Below are 24,308 nucleotides of genomic sequence, written 5' to 3'. Positions count from 1 at the left end.
TATCAGGTCCGAGAGGTAAAAAACATATTTTTTCTCATCACTTTGGGATTCCATTTCTTTTTTCTCAAAACTTTTCCCTCCCTGATTTCTTAAGAGTTAATTCCAGGCTCTGCCACAGAGTAAGATTGAAAGAATCGGTTTGGCTTAGGATCACCTGATTTAGAGGTAGTACCAATTGTAGCATGAAGACACTGTGTCTTTATTTCTGATCTAACCTGCAAGGAAATTACTTTTTTGGTAGGTCTCCCCCTACAATGTTAACTTCTGATTGTCCTACCTATGCGACTGAAGGAGTCACTCATGTCTGATACTCAATCAATATGCAAACCGTCTTGAATGTTAGCATGCACAAATCTCACCACTCTCCCAGTCCACATTCCCGACTGAGAATAAAATAACAAATAATTGCAAAAATAAAAAACAAAAACAAACTGAGAATGACAGTCCATATTCTCTCTCTAAACTGATAGTCCATATTCTCTCTCTAAACTAAATATTTACCCAAACCGTCCCTGGGAATTGAGAATGGCAAAGTGTCAGATTATGGTGTTGACTCAATTCAAGATCCCTGGGTGCATTGACAGAGGAGTTTGTGGTCTGTTTTAGGGCTTTGTTAGTATCCCTTTCATTTCTTGCACTGGAAATAGCTAATTTATTTGTTCTGAAACTAGTAGTTTAAAAGATTCTACCACACCATCCTTAACATCTTTATTCTGTGGATTCTCAATTCCTACCTACTCTAATTTTAATCTCATTGCTCGTTGGCATTCTTTAAGGCTCTTAAGCAATTGGCCATTTTCTGTTATGATAGTTTCCTGGCCTTGTAAATTACCTTCGGCCACTGGATTGCGGGAGCAGTCGAGGATTTCAAACTCAGTGTTACCAAACAATTACATGTAGCTTTCGCCTTTTCCTAAATACTATTTTATTCACGGTAATAATAACGTGTTTGATTGTCCTCTGACATGACCTTACTGCTACCACCTTTTTAAGCACTTCTCTCTTTCGGTAGTGAGGAGAATAATATTTCTTCCACTGCTCAGCACATGAAATTGTCAATGTCCTGTTCCACCACACATTCATAACGGTTCCAATAATGGTCCTAAAACCTCATAATTCCATTCAGTCCGGACAGCTGTCAGAAAGGATAGTGAAAGGCTAGAGACTAACAAACAATGCAGCACAAGCAGGCAGTGAAGGCAGAAAACAAGACTAGTTTAATATGCTTATCAGTTTGAACAATAAGCCGTCTTAGACCGCGCTTCAGAACTACTCCCCACGTATCCTATCCAGTTGATCTATGCTCCACCTATTAGCCACGTCAAAACCTCCCACATCCCCTTTCCCCCTCCTTTCCCCACCCCGTCCCCTACTTCCACCCCCCACCCTCTACTGGTTTGAGGCAACATATACAAATGTTTATTACTGTAACCCACAGATGGCCGGTTAATCGTCTCTGAAAGCGGTCCAACTATAATCTAAGCCAGTAGGACATCCAGAGTAGAGGAGCCCCCTGGACCCTACTTCTCCCTGTGTCTCGACCGATAGACCTTATCAAACAGGTAATTGGGTATTTTTGTGACTCTCCTTGGGACCACACGATGATGGGTGTATCATGGGAAGAGTTACTAGAGTTCGTCTTGGTGGCCCACCGGTAGTACCCCTTATTGTAGGTACCTTAAAACTCTGGAGTACTCTGGAGTAGAGCTCCTAATGTCCAATATTTCTTTTGTTTGATCCAGATCTAAAGTTCTCTTCTCGGAGATCGGCGCCTACCTGCGCCTGCAGACCTCTATTCTTCCCTCACTGAGAGGAATTCGCCTCCAAGGAGGCCACGAAGTAAGTATCTTCCTCTGAGTCGGATAACTAAGTTTAGAGACCCCGGAGCTACAAGAATCCCCCCCTTTTTTATACCACCCCGGGTGCTAGGTGCTACGTACACATTTTTTAATAAGGTTTTAGGACTTGAAATAGGAAACTGTATGATGAGTTGTGTGTGTATTTTGAATTACTGTTGTTCCAGACCTGAGGAGCCCCTCTCCATCTTTGGTTGTTACACCCTATAAATATTTAAATTAAATTTGGAGCCACGGTACCATCCCAATCCATGTGGGTACCGGAATATAATATATGTGTTAAATAAAATAGTTTTATGTTTTCTCTTATCAAATGAATATTGAAATATCAGTGTACCTATACTTGTATTTTGTATTTTTAGATACTCAGTCCCCCCCTTATTGTTCCATCGTCGCCCTGATGAAGGTGTGACCCGGACGGGTCTGTACACCGAAACGCACGTCGGCATGGCTGCTGTGGGCAATCTAATTGCTTGGTCCACCCCCATCCCCGACTATTGTATATTGCTCCAATACTTTTTTTCCTCCTTGAAGTATCTATGTGATGGCGACCTGATATTAGTTTGAATGTTGCCTGGTTGTACATTGAAAGAATGAGCTGGATGAGTGTCTTGTGAGTTTGAGCTGGTATGAGTTTGTGAGTGAGTATGGATTGTGTGGGACTGCTTGTCCGACAATGAACTTTTTTTGTGCAATAATGAATGCATATGTCTATATATTTTTGTAATATCTTTGTATTAAACTGTAAACCAATTCATAATGAAGAATACATTTATACAAAAAAAACTTAAATGATTGAATTCTCTGGTATCTGGATTTGAGTTGGCTATTGTGGCTCCTTTGCTATTGTAGGATCCCTTTATGAGACCTATGTAAATGTTAAAGGCAGGGTGTTCTGTTCTTCTTTTTGTGGTTCTGCTTCCCCCGCTTACCTGCCTATATCCCATCCCGCTGGGGGACCTCATTCTATGTTGTTGTTTCTTCACAGCCCTGAGCTGTGGAGGTCCGGGTGCCTATTCTAGGTTTTGGAACTACAGTGTGAGGTATGAATGCCATGTTGTATGAATGAGTCCTATAGATTTCTTGTGATACTTGTGCACCGTGGTTTCTGTCTCATACCGTGGATAGATTCTCCAGTCTCTTGACCCCTATTTTTTGTCTTGCCCCATAGTCTGTGAAGCTTTAATTGTACAAAATGGAGAGCATTAAAACCTTCGGCTTCACAGACGAAGATTTTGCTAAAATGATAGGTGCTCCTATTGATGGAAATCAACAATTCACCCTCTCTAAAGGGTTAGAGGGTAAGTGGACTAAATTATTGAATCTAAGAAAAAAAGCTAAACGAACAGAGTTCCACGCCCAGTTTATGTTGGACTACCTGAAAGCTGGAACTATCCCAATTGGACTTAGGGTCTGCAACATTCCCGGCCTCTTTGTAGAGATCAGACAGTTTCTGGAGTGGTGGGCGCTTATTTCCAACCGCTGCCCCAGGGACTCCTCAAGAGGAAAACAGAGAAATTTTGAAAAGACATCCGTATGTTCTCTCAAGAGCGGACCTACCCCTATCTATCAAGTGGGTTCTATACTGAAAATGAGGATGTGAGTGCACAAAATCAGACCCCCAGATGGGGTAACAAAAAGATCACTACTTTTTCTGACACCACGGACTCGGAAGGGGATGGGACCGAAGAATATGGTCAAGACTACGGCCAAGGGTACAACCCAACCCCGCACAATAGACGAGGTCCCTTTGAAAGAAACAACCCCCAAAATCGTTTTTTAGGGAACCGCCGGGGCAAATTCCGGCCAAGAACACGCGCTCCCCAACAGAGGAGTTACCATCAGGGTCCAGGCCAACCGCAGATGTATATACAGACCCGGCACCAGCAATACTGGAGAACATAAAAGGTATACCGATCTTTAATCTCTCCTCCCAAGAACTAGATAGTAGATTTGTGACTCTACTCTCTAGAGGGGTATCATTTGTCCCGTCAGCAAATTTTGACAAATTTGAATTTACCAAAGACTTACACCTCTTTTTTAGGAAGATCAGATTGAGAAAATTCTTTCTAGACAGAACACCACTAGAGCCTCCGGAAAATCTCTCGGGTCTGAAGCCCCCCTCAAATTTTTGTCCTACCATTGACATGTTGGGCCCAGAGGTAAGTATTTTTGAAAAAGCTGTTTCCCTGAAAATCGAAAAAATCACCAAATATGTCCCTGTTCCCTCCTCAAATCTTCCTAGACCTGAGATAGACATTCTGAATACCCTAAAGGAAGACAAACTTCTCACGATAAAACCTTGCGACAAGGGTGGTGGGATTGTCATTTTTGACACCCCCACATACATCGACAAAATGAATGCCCTTTTATCCCCCACCGAACATTATCAGAGGATCACCAAAAGTACGGAAACCGTGGTGAAATGGCACATTCTTACCCTTGTCAAATAGGCAGTGGAACTTGGACATATCTGTGAACAGGAGGCGGAATTTCTGACCCCCAGTTACACCAGGATGCCCATAATCTATGGAGTACCCAAAACACATAAAAACAGTGTTGATCCTCCGCTGAGACCTATTGTTTCCACCATAGGGGCCATGACCGAACCCCTGTCCAAATACATAGACAGGTTTTTAAAACCTCTGGTCAGTGAGCTAGAATCATTTGTGAAGGACACTGGGCACTTTATAAGCAAAATCAAAGGTATCACTTTTAACGAGGATATGGAACTACTAGTTACCCTGGATTTGAATCCTTATATTCCAACATCCCCCAAAATGGAGCCCTCCAGACTATCGAAACTATCCTGTCGACCAGACAAGATATTACCAATGCCCCTTTCATCATACAATACCTTGAGTTGGTATTGTATGAGAACTACTTTGAATTCAATAAAACTCTGTTCAAACAGATACGCGGAGTGAGTATGGGAGCAAGCTGTGCGCCCAGCATAGCTTGCCTCTATGTGGGACAATTTGAGATCACAAACATCTACAATGAGATGGCCCCCTTCCATGAAAACGTCAGGATGTGGTCTCGATTCATCGATGACCTTTTCTTCATATGGAAGGGGGACCAAGAGTCCTTGAATGAATTCTCACTCTGGCTCAATGCTGCTGATCCTAATCTAATATTCACACTCCATGCTTGTAATGTCAAAATAGAATTTCTGGACATTTGGATAGGGCATCAGTACAAACAACTAAAAGTTTCTCTTTACACAAAACCAACGGCATGGAACACACTTCTGCAATTTGGAAGTTTTCACCCACGGTGCCAAAGGGAAAGTATCCCCTTTAGTCAATTCCTTCGCATCCGGAGAAATTGTACGGATGTCAGGGACTTCTTGACTCAAGCGGACATCCTGCAAGAGAAACTAGTTTTCCGCAGCTATCCCCCCAAACTGATTAAGGATTCATTCTAAAGAGCCAGGTATTTCAACCGGGAGTCCATGTTCAATCCTACGGAATAATCTACTCAAGATCAATTGGTATGTATTACTCGACATTCCAATTTAGATCACAAACTGAGACAAACAATAAACTCCTTTTGGCACTTACTCAATCTGGGGGAGAACAGCACCCCTATACCCCGACCAATCTTCACGTTTAGAAGAAACAGGAATCTGCGGAACCTTTTGGTTAAAGGTAAATTACCAGAAATGCCTCCTGATCAACAACTGGCCATTGGCGGATGCAACCCCATCTTTGGAAACCACCGCTGTGGCAATTGCCAAGCTTGCCCCCATGCCATTATTGGTGAATCAATCACTACTACAGAATGATTCATTTCTGTAGCACGCAACAAAATCCTAACCAATTGCCGCACCAGCAAAGTTATTTACGTGATCCTGTGTCCTTGCCACATGTCCTATGTGGGCGAGACAGGCCGCTAAGTCCATATCAGAATAGGAGAGCATAAATCCAATATACGGAAGGGGAAATACTCCGCCCCTATAGTAACTCACTGGTTAGAAGTGAAACACACTGAGAAGGAACTCAAGTGGTTCATCCTAGAGAAAATCCGAGCCCAACCCGTTGTGGACCCCACCACTCTCCGCAAAAAAAGAGAAGTGTTCTGGATCTTCTACCTCAACTCTGTTAAGAGAGGATTGAATGAGGAATGTCCATGGTCTAATGCTATTGTGTAGCCATCCGCTGGGGAATGCTCTTGCTACCATCTTTTGGGGTTATGCTTTTGACTGTGTATCTATCCTGTGTCCGAACATTCTTTTGACCATTTGGACCGGGAGAGTCATAACTTTTTCTAGCGTATACCTCCCCGCCTGACCCCCGGGGGAATCGGTTTTCTTTCTTTAAAGATTTAGGCGGACACAGAATGAATCCACCTCTGAATTGTTTACATTACCATCGGGTTTATTCCGCCCCTTGACACCTGCGCTCACCTATCATCGAAGCCTAGGGGCGTGGCTACCCACGCCTCTCATGCCCCCCCTTGGACTCTCTTCCTCATCCATGAAACTATCCCTGTCCAAAATGTCCACCCCCTCCCGCGTACCACATGGGGGACTACCTAGCATAATTGCTCATGCCCTTCATCTATGGCCGCATCCCATAAAATCCCCGTTCAATATTGACGAAGAGTGTGGGAGCTCCCTCCCACGTACTACATGGGGGATTACTGGGTCTTAGTGGCCTATGCCTTTCATTTATGGCCGCATCCCATAAATTCCCCGTTCACTATTGACAAAGAGTACGGGAGCTATAAGATTGCGGAAAGCTTCAATCTCCCCCGGGGAGGTTATCCATCGTTTGGTGGAACACCAGTATCCCTCCATTCCAAGATAGCCACGGTTATTACAGACTACCGGCAGCCCATAATTTGTTTTCATGCCTGCTCACACAACGGTGAGTCCAATTAGGTGAATTCATTGACATATGTTTGAATGTGCCTGGTTGTACATTGAAAGAATGAGCTGGATGAGTGTCTTATGAGATTGAGCTGGTATGAGTTTGTGAGTGAGTATGGATTGTGTGGGACTGCTTATCCGACAATGAACTTTTTTTACCAAAAGTGCAATAATGAATGCATATGTCTCTATATATTTTTGTAATATCTTTGTATTAAACTGTAAACCAATTCATAATGAAGAATACATTTATACAAAAAAAAAACTTAAATGATTGAATTCTCTGGTATCTGGATTTGAGCTGGCTATTGTGGCTCCTTTGCTATTGTAGGATCCCTTTATGGGAACCTATGTAAATCTTAAAGGCAGGGTGTTCTGTTTTTCTTTTTGTGAACAATAAGATTTGCCAGTTTCTAAAAAGAAAGCTAATCTGTCTATTCCGTTGTAGTAGAGTGTAGAAAGGTGTGGTCCCTAGGTCATATCCAAGATGCTGGTGTTTTACAGTCTTACATGTACAAAAAGATGGCAAGTGTTTAAGCATTCGTATGTGTATGTCCATTTAACTCCTTCAAGCAAGGCTTTTAGATTAACAATGTGTAGGTGTCCAAGATAGCAAATTATGACAACTTACCATTCTAAAAACAATTGATGTATAAGCCCATCATTGTTCATCACGTTCCGTAGGCTGGGATAGTGTCCAAAAAAGAAGCTAAAAGACAAGAAAGGAAATGTATGGTTGGGAAATCACATTTTACAATACAAATAAAAGCAATACTCCAACCCCAGGGCAAACCTTAATGGATTCCAATGGCATAGTGACAATTTAAAAAGTCGAACAGAAGGAAACAAGCATTTACGATGCAATAGGTCTCGCATTTACAAAACTCTCGAAAACGCGAGTCCTATTGCATTGCAAATGGTTGTTTGCAAAAGCGCCCCATGCTGCGCTTTCACTTTAATCGCGGCTGGGCCCCTTTCCTTAGACGGGCTGGTCTAAAGAAAGGGGTGCAGTTGCCATTAACATGAAAGCACGGCATGGAGCTCTTATACAAACCAAAGTTAAAATAGAAGAAAAAGAACATAAACCAAAGGTGTGGCCGCCACTGCGGCACACCATGCTATGAGAACAAACACCAAAGCCTCTCAAGAGAGCGTGGTGAAAAGCATTTAACAAAATCGTGCTGGGAGGCTGTAATTAAAGCCTCTGGAGCACCAACACACGTAATAGGGGATGTCATCATGGGAGATTACAAATGAAGACAAGGCAGTACTAAGGAGGGACTAACAAGCCTATTAACGAATTAGAAGTCAGCATTCAAGCAAGGATCATGACACAAGCCAATAAAAAATGTTGGTGGAGAGTTGGCGGAGCTTCAAGGCTATACCTGAATACAACATGCCTCGCAGAGCACTGCATGCTTTGCTCTACTGCAAAGCTTGAGATCCTATTTTCAGAGTCCCTGTTCTCTCCAAATACTCATGTAAAATGGGAAATGGGATATCTAATTAAAGGCAGCATGATAAAAACAAGAGGTTAGATAGTGGAGTAAAGCCACAAACCTCTAAAGTAACAAGTTTCAACACACATGGCAAAAGCCAATAGGACAAGCTGCAATGTACTATCACAGAAGCACAACATGTATACATTCATGCATTTGCATTTGTTATCTCATCAAAGTCAGACCGCTAGCTTTTAGGCAAAGCTTTATTTTACGTTTAAACAGACAAAGAAACAATGGATAAGAGAAAAATTGAAAACAAAACATGGAAAATTATCCATGGGACAAACAAATTACATTTGCAAAAAAAGCCCAACCACTATGCCTGGCATTCATAGGTCAATAGTAATTTTAGATGTTACAGCAACATTTCTGGCAAAAAGTATTGCTAAGTGAGTTAGAAGAATGTGCCAATCAAACAAATAGGCTCACAATGCTCTTTGGGAGCTTTAGATTAAATCCTTGCATTGTTTATAATAGCTAAAAAATCTATTATAACAAAAACTAAGGGTGGGCAAAGCTGAACAAAAACTAACTCTGTTCATTTCAACCCAATTAATAAAACAGAAACCTCATATACGTTTGGTAAAACAACAAGTAACTCTATCTTCACATGCTAAAATGCATATATTCATCTCACAAAAGTGAAAATAAAAATATAGCAAGCAGTGAGAGAGGTGATGATTTTGGGGTCCTGCCTAACCTAGGGAGAGAAACAAGCAGATGCCTTGAACACAGAGAGAACATCATGCTGAATGATTTGGTGGCCCTATCCGCCTAGGACCACCCCAAACACACTTATGGGCAAAAATACAATCCCAACCAAAGGCCCTGCAAAATATTATGGGACGAGAGAGATTCTAGAGTGCAGTGAATAATATAGTATCCAATATCAAAACATTACTCAAGCACAGTGCTCTCCTGGCTGAGCTGAGAGCTAATTCTAAAATATTCACGGCACTCTAGAATCTCACCCCGTTGCTTGGCTTACTTCCCGATCCTGTAACCATGCCCCCTTTGATCGTCAGATACCGAAGGACTAGATACTTTGTTTCCTGCTCACCTTTGGCTTGAGTTCTCGAGCCGCGCTTTCATTGCAGACTTCATTGTTTGCAAGTTCCTGTGACTGCCTTTCAGGAATTTCTTGCCCTCAGTCGAGTGTTCTGTTTCCCTTCACGTTGCCGCTCGGCTGGAATGAGACTCTGAGGCGACGTATCACAGACTTTTCCTGAATCCTCCTGTCCACTATCCCTTCCCGCAGCATATGTATCACGGAGCTGCACATTCTTCGTCTCCCTGGCAGTCTACTTTTGCTTCCCCCGCTTCCTATCCCCATTTGTCATTCTGCTGAGCCCTCTGTTGGGGCCTTTTTACACGTCCAGCTCTATCGGTTGCTGTCGCCTGTGCTCTACCTCCACAGCTTCGATAGAGCAATTCCTCCTGGCCCCTCTTAATTCCTGGTGCTTTACGTACATAGAGGAATCCACTCTTGTGGAGGCACCAATTGTTATACCGGACTTGAGGACCTCCTCATATTTTTTGCGTCTTCCCCTCCTAGTGCAGCAACTTCTTAGTCCTAGGACAGACTACCTTTATGTTATTTTGTATTATACTGCCTAAAGTTTGCAAATAGACTCCTGCTCCTGCTGCTGCAAGGGGAGTATGAGTATATCCTCCACCCTGACGGAAGCTTATGAGGCTCTTTTGGCTGGTAAGTGGATTTATTTCTTTGAACTTGACAAGCGTTACCACAGCCTTATGCATTATGGGTCACAGCAGATTCAGTATTAATAGGTCTCTCTATTTTTTTTACAGCCCTCGTTGTGTCCTGTCTTTCTACACAAACATTGTCAGTTTCTCAAGCCAGGGAAGAGTAGTGGTCATTCTATGTATCTTCCCCCAACTCTTAGGAGACAGTTACCTGGGAAGCAGTATTTCACTATTCCTCCAGACGCTGTCTTCAGGGAGTGTGGGGAACGCATCTTCGTTCCTGTGGAATTTATCAGGGTACAGGTTTGCTATATGCCTATGGCGTGACAGGTCTCAAGTATTCTCAGGAACTGAGAACAAAAGAGCCATTTAATGGGAGGAGTTTTCAGCTCCAGTAGCAGGATGGCTTGGGATGGGGGCATTGGGCTAATTAGACTTAAAAGATAGATTGCTCATGCAAGAACAGATGTCATTGAACCTGTGCCTGCTCCTTTTCCTTTCTTGGTCAGCCAGCCTGGCTTCACTTAAATTAGATTAGGAGTAATCCTGAAAGGGAGTGTAGAACCCAGGTAGGCACACTTCTGCTGTGAACTGGGGAGCTCCACATGGGGCAAAGAAGAGTTTGGCCATGTGGATAGTGCTTTATCTGATAGTTTAATGCCACACTTCCCTGGAAGAATCCACAAGGAGGATGGGAGTGCCTAGGGGAGTAGTAGTCCTATTGGCTAGTGAGTCTTTGTTAAGATCCTTTCTTAAAAAACACAATTTAGAACACAAGACACATTAAGAGTAATTTTATTAAAGAAACTCCCCAGTGCTGTCGTTTGCCAGTAGCTTTTCATCCAACTGCGCATTACATATCATAGCATTCCATAGAATCATTTCTTATTGAGACAGTGCATTGGAGTTGTACAATTCTTGTTGAACATTAAAAGTGGCAACCCTGCCAAGAGACCTCACTTCACTGCTGGAATTGTGGAAGACAGAAGAAGGACTGCTCCAAAGCACACAAAGAGTTTTAGAGGATAGAAATGCCTATGTTCTAGTAGTATTATCAACGTAGGTATTGGGATGCACACCATGTTCAAATTATAGTTCGTAATTAGTCTCAGTTATCATCCAAGAGTGTGTGCTTATGTGTACTTACTGGCCTACTGCCTTGCCCTGGGTGGCAGGTGGATACTAAACTGAATGATCTGGGGAAAACGTTTGCCCCAAAGCCAGTCGCACAGCTAAATGTAAATATAGGAATCTTTTATACATTGTAATCCATTGTATTCCATGTACTCCATGCTTTACACTGCTTAATGATTCTTCAACCACGTTTAATCCACAAGTCCGTTGTAATGCTGTTTTCCATGCTTCTCATGCTCCAAGTGTGCCAATCCGGACCTCTATCAAAGAACACGCACAAATGCATAGTTCTTCCGAATTAGTATTTATTGAGACCCAATGCATTCCGGGCTCCGTGAGCTCTGCTTCGGGGGTAACTGCAAATAACAATTAAGACATTCAACATCATTGCGTTATTCATTGTTATACATATGTAAGGAATCATTCTAACTAGGTGGCGATTATAAAACCAAGTATCCCGTCATGACCAAATCAAATTGCAGATTTCACTGAACATGTTGCATGAACATATTTTTCCAAAAACATACCCTCATTAATTTACAAACAGAATCCGGTTGCATGCTCCTTCCACCCGTCCCTTCTTGAGATGTCTCAACTCCTCTTCCGCTTTCTGACAGTACACTCTAAGTTAAACATTCATCAAACACGCCACTAATGCTGACTTTTAATCTTCATAGTTTCCTTTCACCCTCACCGTTCGCAATCCTATTTGCGTGACTTTCCCACTTCTTTACATAGCCCCACCACTTCATCTGACACCCCCTTGCTTGCCTTACCTCCCGTATCACACCACACTCACTCATTAATCTGCTCATACTCACACTCACAACGCTTTCACCTCCATCACCGGTGTCCATGCCGTCCTCTGCACTTCACTGTGTCTCACGGTCCAAACATCCCCTTTTATCCTGCACATTATCACGCAAACCTGCCATTTATCTTTTCTCACCTTCGTAGCTGTTATAAAAATATGAAATCATCCATGTCCTCACACCAACCCATCCCTCAGACTCTCCGGACCTGCCAAAACTGAGTCACGCCTCCGTTCCCCGTCATGTTTTTTGGAAGTGTTTACCACACCCTGCCACCGGCCAACTTTTAAACCAAACGCTCGCACATCGGACCCTCCCTCATGCGTACTGCTCAAAAGGCTGCCTCGTTAAACCACTATCACCTGCAAACTACCACTCATTCAACAACAAATGTTTTTAGAAAAATACAGCTCCCATAATGCCACTGGATACCGGACTAGAGAATAATACCAAATTTAACCTTTGCACATGTTTAACCCTCAAACAAATATCCACATGTCATGTTTCCGCATTTTACAATGAGAATGTTTCAATGTTCTCTATTTAATCCGCTTTCTTCTGATGGGTGCAAACCCTACGTTGATAATATCATGTTTAATTGCCATACCTTGGGTTTGCACCCTGCAGAAAAAAGCGGATTACATAGAGAACGTTTGTCTACATGATCGACAAGCAGGGCGGAACACTCATTTTTATTGATATGAACATTGAAACATTCTCATTGTAAAATGCGGAAACATGACATGTGGATATTTGTTTAAGGGTTAAACATGTGCAAAGGTTACATTTTTTATTATTCAGTCAATCAATAAACTTTATTCGGTTTTTGTTTGAAAAACCATAAAAGTTACACAGATACAATGCATAAAAACAGTTAGATATCAACACAAAATTTAAAAGAAAAGGTCCAGTATCGCACAATAAATCAGCTTAAAACAGACTCTACATATCCATACAAAACCTTGATTTCACAGATGCTTTTAAAAACTCTACTATGAAGAAGATACAGTCATCCTTCAACAATTCGTAGTGGTGCTGACGAGAGCCTGCTAGGGGTCCCTGCACGCCCCGGAGGTCGGGACCGCCGCAAGTCAGGACCGAGGCTCCCCTCCCCTCCCCACCCGGACCCTGGGCTGCCCCTGGATATCGGCGGATATCGGCGAAGACTGATTCGTAACTGCCTGGTTCACGCCGTGATTTTACAACGCCCTGGCAAAAGAGCAGCTTCTGGCCATTGGAGACACCCGACATACGGCCTTAACTGAACTGATCAGGAGTGATGCGACGGAGTGGAGCCCCGAGGCAAACGGCAAACACTCGCCTATCGAGGCGGGAGGGGATGCTGCAGTAGAGAGCTATAGCCGTCACACGGGCAACAGCAAGGATGTTTGCCCTTATCATGGTTCACGGCCGCCCACTGCTGGAACCCGCATTGCCTCGGCGAGGATCATCAGCCCCCTGCTGCCGCGAGAAGCCTCAGACGGCGTGAACCTACCAACACACTCGGCGCTGTTGGAGGCTGCTGCGAGAAGCCTCAGACCCTGACGTCGTGAACCTGAGAGGATCAGCCCCCTGCTGCCGCGAGAAGCCTCAGACGGTGTGAACATGCCAACACTCTCGACGCTGTTGAATGTTGATGCGAGAAGCCTCAGACCCTGACGACGCGAACCTGCGGTCTACTGCCCACTTCTGAGCCTGCCCCCATCGGCACCGGTGGATACCTGGTAATTAAGTGCGCCACTTCTCAGGGTAATACAGGCTTGGAGTCCTGATCTAAACATTTGAGATCATTATATACAGTGCACATATATCTATGAATCGGAAGGGACTGAGACACTCTTGGACCAAAACATTGCTTCTGCAAAACTCTGCCGGCAGACTCAACTGGCACACAGAGACTTAAGGTATTTATTTCTCCCACCCGCCTGCTCACTTTTGACACTTTTTAAACGACCTCCTTTGTTCAAAATGGCTGGGGCCATAAAGCTGTAGCAATAAATCCCCTTCGGTTCCTCTGATGTCCACGAGGCTCCGCAGCTTAACTCCCCCACACAGAGATAAGAGTCCCTCCCAGCTAGCTTGAGCATTGCTTGCTCGAATAGAAAGTGAAATTCCTTCCCCTATGCTCAAAGTAATAGCAGCAGACAGAGGACTAACATCTCTATCTCCCCTGCTTGCATGATTGGGAAGGGAAACTGCTCTTCCCTGCTAAGCAACAGCAACAAACAGAGGACTACTGTCTCTATCTCACCTATTTGGCGGCCATTTTTGACTAGTCTCTCTCTTGGGCGGCCATCCTGGACTAGTCGTTTTCATCATTATCTGTACATACACTAAGATCTTATCATTTTAGACTAATCTCAACTACCGAGTACTTTATTCAGTTATGTATCTATACCTTCCTGTGAAAGAATGTCTGCCTATTATGACAGTATTATATTGATACCTGTATTTTGAGCATTTGTAATGCACAGATTGCTACCTCTTATATGTAAGAAAGACTGCCTATTGCAGTATTATACTTTTACCTGTATTTTGAACATTTGTAATACACGGATTGCTACCTCATATATTTTGGGTGCTAACTAATGTCATTTTTGATTTTTGATTTTTGAGTCATGTACAATATTGTTCACATCTGTATTCTGTTCTTATATTCGATCAGTAGTATACGTACACTTGTATTCTGCACTATTCTGCACATTTCCGCAACCTGCACCCATTCCCACTTTTCTCTCCTGTATTGCACCGATTGCTACCTCATATATCATACACTTCTTCTGTATGCTGCACTATTCTGCACAGCTCTGCAACCTGCATCCATTCTCACTCTTCTCTTCTGTATTGCACCGACTGCTACCTCATATATTTCTGGTTGCTCACTAGTGTCACTTCCACCTGTATTCTGAACATTTGTAATGCACAGATTGCTACCTCATATATTTTGGGTCGCTAACTAATGTCACGATTGACTTTTGATTTTTGATTTTTTTGATTCATGTAAATTGTTGTTGGCAGTTGTGTCCTGTTCTTATATTCTATCAGTATTATACTTGCACTTGTATTCTGCACTATTCTGCGCATTTCCGCAACCTGCACCCATTCCTACTTTTCTCTCCTGTTATGCACCGACTGCTACCTCATACATCATATACTTCTATTCTGCACTATTCTGCATAAGTTCTACAACCTGCATCCATTCTCACCCTTCTCTCCTGTAATGCACCGACTGCTACCTCTTATATCTCTGGTTGCTCCTAAGTGTCACTTCTGCCCCCTAGGGTCACTTGTGATCCATGTAACCTGATATTTGCATCTGTATCCTGTCCCAGTATTATACTTCTACTTGAAGTATTATACTTCACTTTTGTACTCTGTATTTTATTGTATGTATTTGCTCTACTGCACACTCTTCATCCTGGTTATGCTGGTTGATCACTAGTGCCACTTTTGTACTTTGTAACTTACTGTATGGATTTGTTTCTCTGCACACTCTTACATTTGGGTTATGCCGCTTGATCACTAGTACCACTTTTTTTCTGTATAACTTACTGTATGTATTTGTTTTTCTGCTCATGTGTACCACTATAGTGCATTCGCCCATACCCACCTAAACCATCATCGCAACATGGATCCTATCGGCACTCACACATATAAAATCAACTACCCACCGACACTCACCAAAAAAGCCGCTAAACGCTTTAAACACAACTTCCTTAGGTCACACCCTGAAACCCCCTTTGCTGACACCTACTTTTCACCAGTCAATGGATCCCTGAACACTGATATCATCTTCCACACCACACGCAGAGCTCAATGGAGAAAAGCGTTCCTCACCTTACTCTCCATCTCCTCCACCAGGAAATCCGCTCACAGCCTAACTCTCTCCATCACACCATCCCAACTCTTTCCAGGCAGAGCCACCATTACTATTTACAATAACGGGATTGTCCTATCTCAATCCACAGACAGGAACCTGGAACTACTAGACAACCTGTTCCCCATTCTCAAAGAGCACCTCTCCAATTCGCGGACCAACACTCATATCTCCTCCAGTCCCACCAACCATGACCTCACAGCTCCCACCACCCACAACCCTTCTAACCTATTTCAGCGCCAGTTAGTTACTACATATTCCTCAATCAGGGACACACCTACCACCCCTGACCTCCCATCTCCTACCCACAACTCCTCTATCCCAGTTCAGCACCAGGCGGTGGTTACTCACGCCTCAAACACAGACATAGATCGCTCCCCCTCATACACCACTCACTCCCCCACCCCTTCTACCAACCCTCGGACCTCCACACATACCATCAACACTCCTCTCACATCTATAGTTGTCATTAACACTCCGCTCACCCCTGACAGCACAGCTCCCACCCACAACACACCTAACCTAGTCCAGCACCAGAAAACGCATATCGACAAATCCCCCCTTTTTCCCCCCCCATACTCAGTCCCCATTACCCTCTAACCAACTACGCAGAACACACCTCCTCTCCGAATTTAACTCCGCCTCCCCACAACAGGACCATCTCCAATCCCACTTCCCCTCCTACTCTCAGCCCCCATTACCCTTCCTGCACCCCCACCACTACTATCAGTCTCCCAGCCTACACCTTGACCCCCCCGCCTACCATCAATGCCCTCACTCATACCACCTACCTCATCCACACCCCTCCCGCCCCAAAACTCTCTCCTCCCTAACACCATCCCGTACACTAACACAACGCAGCCCTGCTCGAATACCAGCCCACCCTCCCACCTGCACGCGAATTCCCTGGTCAGTCATTCACCTCTCACTGCCACCCCCACCTCCACCACCTACCCCACGATGGGCAACATCATGGCCACCCTCATTCAGATCAAAGAAGACATACACACCATCAAAGAACTACTCTCCACACACCCCATACACCCTTCACCCACCTCCACCTCCCCTCCCAACTTGTCCCCTACCCCTCCGGCTGACTCCCTCACTCAACACGCCCCACACCAGGCGTCAATCCCTGCTCATAGGCGCAGCAACTGCCCTCGTCCCCCTCGTCGCCCATGCAACCCCTCACACAACTACACCTCCCCGCCCAACTTGTCCCCCACCCTTCCGATTAACTCTCTCACTCAACTCTCCCCCAACCTGACCTCAATCCCAGCTCGAAATCGCAACAACCGCCCTCGTCGCACCCACAACCCTACTTCTGACCTCGACACACTCGCCCTTCTCTGCTCCTATGACCCAGCCCCCCAAAATCACACAACCACCCCACACCTCACCATTCCCACGATACACTCAAATCCCCTGAGACCCCCCTCACTAAACAGCAGAGTCTCCATCCCCAAAAACCTTAGAAAAATCCCTCTCTCTCTAGAACCATCTACCACCCTCAACACACCCCGTCTCAAATGCACTCTCCTCAACTGCAGATCAGCCTCGAAACATTCCGCCGCCATTGCTGATCTCCTCTTATCACTGGACCTTGACCTAATCATCCTGACTGAAACCTGGCTAACTGAATCTTCGACACCTATAATGGACATTCTGGTTCCTCCCAACTACCACATTATCAGGCTCGACAGATCAGGCAAAATAGGTGGTGGAATCGCATGCATCTACAGGAGCAACCTCTCTGTTCGGAAAGTCAATTCCACCTCCCTACCATTCCCAACATCCTGGGAATACATCTGCCTCGACATTATTAGTGAGGGCAAACCGATATGCTCTCTTCACAGCATTTACCACCCACCTAGGGACAACTTCACCTTTTCCCAACAAATTATGGACATGATCTCAACCAATTCCGGACGGCAGCTCACCCAAATATACCTTGGTGACTTCAACCTCCACTGGAACGATCGCAATGACGCGGTGGTAAATAGTCTTAAAAATGTCCTCGATGCCCTTAACCTCACCCAAATATGCAACAGCCCGACCCACGAGAAAGGTTCTACCCTCGACCTGATCATCGCCAAAGAGGACTCTATCCAACTCGAGTCCATCCAACCCTGTGACTGGTCAGATCATCATATTGTCACATTCTTCATCAATGAAAAAGTTAAAGTTAACCCGGCTCAATTCTCCAAGCCCAAAGTCTGGAAAAGAGACATGAAAAAAATCAACCCAGGCTCTTTGCCCCCTAACAGTTGCAATCTTCTACTCCCACCGACAGGCGCTACGGACGTTCAAACCCTGACTGACCACTATCTCAACGATATGACCTCTATAATTAATGAGGCTGCACCTATGCAGCTAAAAAGAGTCTCTACTAAAATCTCCAATCCATGGTACGACGGGAGTCTCAATGAGGATAGACGAGACATGCGAATGGCAGAGCGTACCTGGAGATCAGCCCCCTCTGCAATGCACCTAAAAGATCTGAAGAAAAAGAGAAACGCCTACTTCAGGAAAATAAAACGCTCAAAATCAGACTTCTTCAGCCTACAGCTGGACCAAGCAAAAAACCGCCCGAGAAAATTGTTTGAGCTAATCAGATCACAATCCAAGGATCAACCCCAACCACTCAACACTGTGCGTGAGGCACCCTCCTGTGAAGACTTCGCTGCTTTCTTTATCCAAAAAACTGACAACATAAAGAGCGATCTCCTCATTGACGCAAGCCTCTACTCCAAACCCCAGTGCCTAGCACCCACTGAACCAAAAAACAATGATACATGGTCAACCTTTGGCACATACTCGGAAGAAGAAATTGGCAAACTGCTCAGCACCCTGAAACCATCCAATCACCTCACGGACCCCCTTCCTGCTACCGCAGTAAAAGACTTTACCCCTTTGCTTCTCCCGCTCTGGACTAAAATTATCAACAGCTCTCTCCAACAAGGAAGCATACCTGACTCCCTCAAAGTTGGTCAGGTCACACCTCTACTAAAGAAACCTACAGCCGACCCCTCTGATCTCAACAATTACCGTCCCATTACCAATATTCCCACCCTCGCCAAACTGCTAGAAAAATGCGCACAACTACAATTGACTAAACACATTGAACAATTTGATCTCCTCAACCCTCACCAGTCAGGCTTCCGAGCAGGACACAGTACAGAAACTGCTATGACTCACATAATTGACGACGCACTTCAAATGCTAGAGCAAAACGACACCGTTAAACATGAGAATTTACTAAAACTACTAAACACAAGAATGGGTTTATCTGGAACTGTTCTCAAGTGGTTCACTTCCTTTCTTCACAACAGGTCGCAGAAATTCAAGAGCAACAACCTGATGTCCTCGCCAATACCTGTAACGCTAGGTGTCCCCCAAGGATCCTCTCTATCCCCAACTCTGTTCAACCTAGTCATGGAACCTCTCACTACCTTGCTACAAGCATCCAATGTACACTTTCACATGTACGCCGATGACACCCAACTTTATCTCAAACTGCAGTCCCCCAAAGACATCTTGCTACTGAACTCAACGATCAGATGCACCCAATCCTGGCTTGCCGATAACCATCTTAAACTCAATGCCCTGAAAACAGAGTTCCTTCTGATCTCACCTCCAGCGAAGATCTCCACCACTCAGATTTGGCTTAAACACCTAACTGCACTCAATGTCCAACCCACCGTCGTGGACTCAGCAAAATCCTTAGGCATAACACTCGACACCAATCTCAACAGGCAGCAACATATCAGCAAGGCAACAAAGGGAGCGAACTTCCAGATCAATACTCTGAGGAAACTTAAACCCTTCCTCCCAGCCAAAGACTTCCAAACCGCAGTACAAGCACTAGTCATCCCTCGAATTGAATACGGCAGCATCGCCCTCTGCGGACTCCCCCTAACTACAACCGCACCCCTAAGAGCTTCTCTAAACGCTGCAGCGAGACTCATCACTGGGTCAAAAAAGCACTGCCATATTACCCCTGACCTGAAATCCCTGAACTGGCTGCCTTTTGAAGCCAGACTACATCTGAAAATCGCCTGCATGACACACAAGGCGATACACCTAAACTCACCCGGCTACCTCGCTCAGAAAATGACAATCTCTGGCGGAGCTAGAAACACTAGAGGCACAAACAATCTTCTGCTGAAACCTTGAAGATTCGGGAAGGAAAAAACATATAAGCTCTCCTTCTCAGGAATGGCGCCTAGGATCTGGAACTCACTGGAACTCACTCCCGCCCGAAACCAGGCTTATCTCTTCCACTACACTCTTTAAAAATGAAGTAAAAGCTATCCTCATGGCTAAATACACTTGAACTATTATCTCGAACTCTGTTAATACTCTGCACCGATCTGCACTACATGTTTGACCACTTTGCTTATTTGTATTAATTTGTCTTATTACTCACATGATTGGCTTTGCAGCCACCTATTTGTACTGTTTGACCTACTGATTTATCTGACTGACTGTGCTCCCTCATGTACCCCTCTTTGTAAAGCGCTCTGATATCTGCAAAGATCTTGTCCGCGCTATATAAAACTTTCAAAATAAAATAAAATAAAATAAATAAACAATTGGAGATACACAAGGGCTGGTCTAACTTGTTTAAAATTCATCTTTTTTAAAATAGGAACTAAAAAATGCCTACAGGGAAATTCATACAGTTTACAAAAAAACACAAAGTGCAGCAGATCCTGCGGAGCCGCAGGGAGCTAGCACTTGACCTCTGTTAACCCCCTTAGGTCTTGCTAGCAAAAATTGGAAGAGATTCATCCAAAACCTGGTTAAAAGGAATTTCTCGTGTGTTGACAGAGACCCCATAAGATAGAGTTCCGTCAATGGCGTTGATTTTAGCATTAGATAAGTCCGGAAACTAGGTTTCTGAACCTCCTCGGCTTCCCTGTCTGCTATCCTTCGACTCAAAAAGGCGGTCTTGGTTAATTCCACATCCTTTCTGGCAATAGCATCAGGATTGGAATATAAGGCGCCCCGCCCTATCCATTCAAACCCTCTTTTAGATATATTTAAGCCAGGGGATGCGAGCCGCAATATCTAGGGTCATGCATTCTCTTAAAATCAAATGGGTGAGGATTAAATCTTCGTTCAACCAACACTTTAACCAGAAAATCAGGGGATGCAGAGCAAGAGTGTCACTTAGGTAAGAGACCACCAATTCCTTGTGGACCGCTAAATTAGAGGTTCCACTCGGAACACATAGTAAGCGTTTCAAAAAAATGTTTTCCACTACCTGGAGGGAATCTGTAGCAGTATAACCCCAAATGTTAATACCATAGGTCGCTATGGTTAAGCTTTTCGCTTGATACACTTGTAGCATAGCTCCTATCGGTTTCTTCCCTATTTTAGAGGCAACGTTAAAAATTGCTGGGTTGACCCAAGCCAGATCCCCTTTTTTTCTCTGAATTAGGGGGCCCCATTTAATTTGATCGTCAAATAAAACCCCTAAGTAGGAAAATACATTTGTACGAGGGATCTTAGCTGCGCCGACACTAAACTGAAAACTCTTTTTCATTTGATGCCCCACTTTCATGACATAAGACTTCGAATTATTAATGGCCAGGTCCCGTTCTGTCATCAATCTTGAAAATGCGATTAAAAGGGATTGTAAACCTATTTCAGTCCCAGATATAAGGACGGCGCCGTCCGCATAAAGCAGGACTGGAATGCCCCGCCGTCCTACGCAGGGAAAATCAGCTCCTGTTGCCCTCAGTACGCTGTCCAATTCATTTATATAAAAACTAGCAGCCCGTCCCGACGTTGTCTGGGAGCAATTAGGCTTCAGGGCCCCCGCCCGCCCCGACGTTGTCCGTGGGTCCCCCGGAGCCTTCCTCCATATATTGCAGTATTATAACTCTATGTTTACTTTGTACGCTTTTGTAGCCTGCACACGTAACTTTTTCCCTCCTGTAATGCACCGTTTGGCTCACTTTTTTAATGCTCCGTTTGCTTCCTCTTGCTACCTGCACACGTCACTTCTTCCTCCTATACCTCTATGTTTATTTTCTACGCTTTTGTAACCTGCACACATAACTTTTTCCTCCTGTAATGCACCGTTTCGGTCACTTTTGTAACGCTCCGTTTGCTTCCTCTTGCTCACGATGTACGCTTTTGTAACCTGCACACGTAACTTTTTCCTCCTGTAATGCACCGTTTCGCTCACTTTTGTAACGCTTCGTTTGCTTTCTCTTGCTCACGATGTACGCTTTTATAACCTGCACACGTAACTTTTTCCTCCTGTAATGCACCGTTTCGCTCACTTTTGTAACGCTGTTTGCTTCCTCTTGCTCACGATTTTCATATTTGCTTCAGTTTTCCACCGCTCACCGCTCCTAAATAAATAAATAAATAACCTACCTCATCCGCCGCTCACTGCTCCTCCCCGCCAGTCTGCCGCTCCTCACCGCCTGTCCGCCGCTCCTCACCGCCTGTCCGCCGCTCCTCATCGCTCCTCCCCACGCCATGTCCGCCGGTCCTACTCGCGCTCCTGGACGCCGCTCCTCCCCGCGCTCCTCACATCGGGCACGCACGTCGCAGCCGGCGCTTCTTCCAAGGGACTACTTTTTTTTCCGGTAAATTTTTTAAATAACGTATATTTATTAAGTTTATATAGCCTATGTCCATCTGCACACCCTGACGATTACAACGATGTATCGGGTGTGTGGATTGGCGCTGTGGTTCCAGAGTTTAACCGCCTCAAAGGTTCAAAGTTCTTCCTTTATAATAATTGTATAGATTGAATAAAAAGGGCGCCAAGATGCTTCCCTGCCGGACTCCCCTCTTAATATCAAAGTCCCTAGAGACCTGCAAATCCTGTAAGAACCTAACATTAGCTTTAGTGGAAATATGCAGGTCCTCAAGAAAATTAACAATACCTGTCTCCACCCCTATTGCCCTCATGGACTGCCACAGTTTGTGCCTGTTTACACAGTCAAACGCAGATGACAAGTCCATGAAGGCGAGATGGATACATCTGGGGCGAACAACTGTGTATTCGCTAAGTATCATAGATAAGTTAAGACACTGAGCAATGGTAGAGCGTCCCGGCCGGAATCCATACTGGACATCCAACATGATCTTATGTTCATCTGTACAAGTTGATAATCTCTGGAGGAGAATGCACCCTACCACTTTGACCACAGAATCATTAAGCGAGATCGGTCTATAACAATGGGTACTATTTCTATTTCCCTTCTTAAAACAGGGACAATAGTTGAGGAAGCTCAAAACGTGGGACAACCACTCTTTGCCGCTGCATTGAAAACTGTGTCCAGTATCGGCACTCAGAATGGATGGTCTGCCTTACATAAGTCTGGGGGACCCCGTCTGGCCCTGGGGCTTTATTGATAGATAGAACAGTAATGCCATCCAGGATCTCACCCCTATCAAAGGTTAATACCGGATCCTTTATGTCCTGGCTTTTTTGGGGATTGGGCACCTGAGGGCAATCAAACATAGATTTGAAGTAAAGTACCCACTCCTCCTCTGTGATGTGTGAATCTAGGGCCCCCCCTTGCTATTGCCTCTGATGATATTCCAGGTGATGATACCTCCATTGGTCCCACCCCGGAAGGCCTTATTAATTACCCCATAGAAAAAGAAATTGAGATGGCCATAAAAAACATGCGTGTCTCCGGGGCAATGGGCCCAGATGAACTCCCCATGACGGTCCTGAAACAGGATCCTGCAAGGTGGAGTAAAATTCTGTATCCCTTGTATAAAGCCTGTTTTGTGTCTAAAATGGTACCTGCCTCTTGGAGGGGGAGTATCTTGGTCCCCATTTTTAAGAAGGGAACTAGGGATAGCCCCAGTAATTATCGTTTGATTGCTCTCCTCGACTCAATCGGAAAGGTCTTTGCGAAATGTCTTTTAGGATCCCTCTCCGCTTGGGTTGAGGAGAATAACATCCTGCCGTTTGAACAGACTGGCTTCCGCAGGGACCATGGGACGTTAGATAACCTCACCGCTCTTCATGTGGTTACCGATAAATATGTACAGGTGAGAGGAGGAGTAGTGTATGCTGCCTTTATAGATTTCTCCACGGCGTTCGACAAAGTTGATCGTCGAACGCTGTGGAGAAAATTGGCGGCGCTTGGTCTCCCATCTTCTCTGTTGGAGTTGGTGCGGGCCCTCCATACAGAGACCTGGTGTAGGGTCCTGCTGGGGGGTGAAAGGGGGCTATCTGATCCAATTCCATCTGGTAATGGCCTTAAACAAGGCTGCTTATTGGCTCCCCTTTTGTTCTCCTTATACACGGCTGACCTACCCGCCGCTTTGTCTGCCACAGAGGGCATTCCCCCGGTGGTGGGGGGGACCCCTATATCCTGCCTGATGTATGCTGATGATGTCCTTATCCTTGATCTAACCCCTAAAGGACTTGCAAATCGGCTACATGCTCTCCATATTTTCGCTGTGGCTCATTGCATGAAGATTAATATAACCAAAAGTAAAGTCATGTGTATAGCTGGCAAGAAGAGGTGTCGATCTGCAGATTTTGGCTGGTTTATCGGG

General features: G+C 44.7%; 1 protein-coding gene across 2 annotated transcripts in view; it reads right to left on the bottom strand.

Annotated features, from left to right (window-relative positions):
- The window catches only part of LOC144781359 (cholesterol 24-hydroxylase-like), a 345,923-nt gene that overhangs the window by 226,311 nt on the left and 95,304 nt on the right, over nucleotides 1-24,308 (bottom strand). For both annotated transcript variants that reach the window (XM_078660148.1, XM_078660147.1), the window contains exon 2: nucleotides 7,361-7,438. In XM_078660148.1, coding sequence (XP_078516274.1) covers nucleotides 7,361-7,401 — 41 coding nt within the window. In that variant the 5' untranslated portion in view covers nucleotides 7,402-7,438. The remainder of the gene's footprint in view (nucleotides 1-7,360; nucleotides 7,439-24,308) is intronic.

The sequence above is a fragment of the Lissotriton helveticus genome, chromosome 9, assembly GCF_964261635.1.
Source record: "Lissotriton helveticus chromosome 9, aLisHel1.1, whole genome shotgun sequence".
NCBI lineage: Eukaryota > Metazoa > Chordata > Amphibia > Caudata > Salamandridae > Lissotriton > Lissotriton helveticus.
This window is presented reverse-complemented; position numbering and strand designations above follow the sequence as displayed.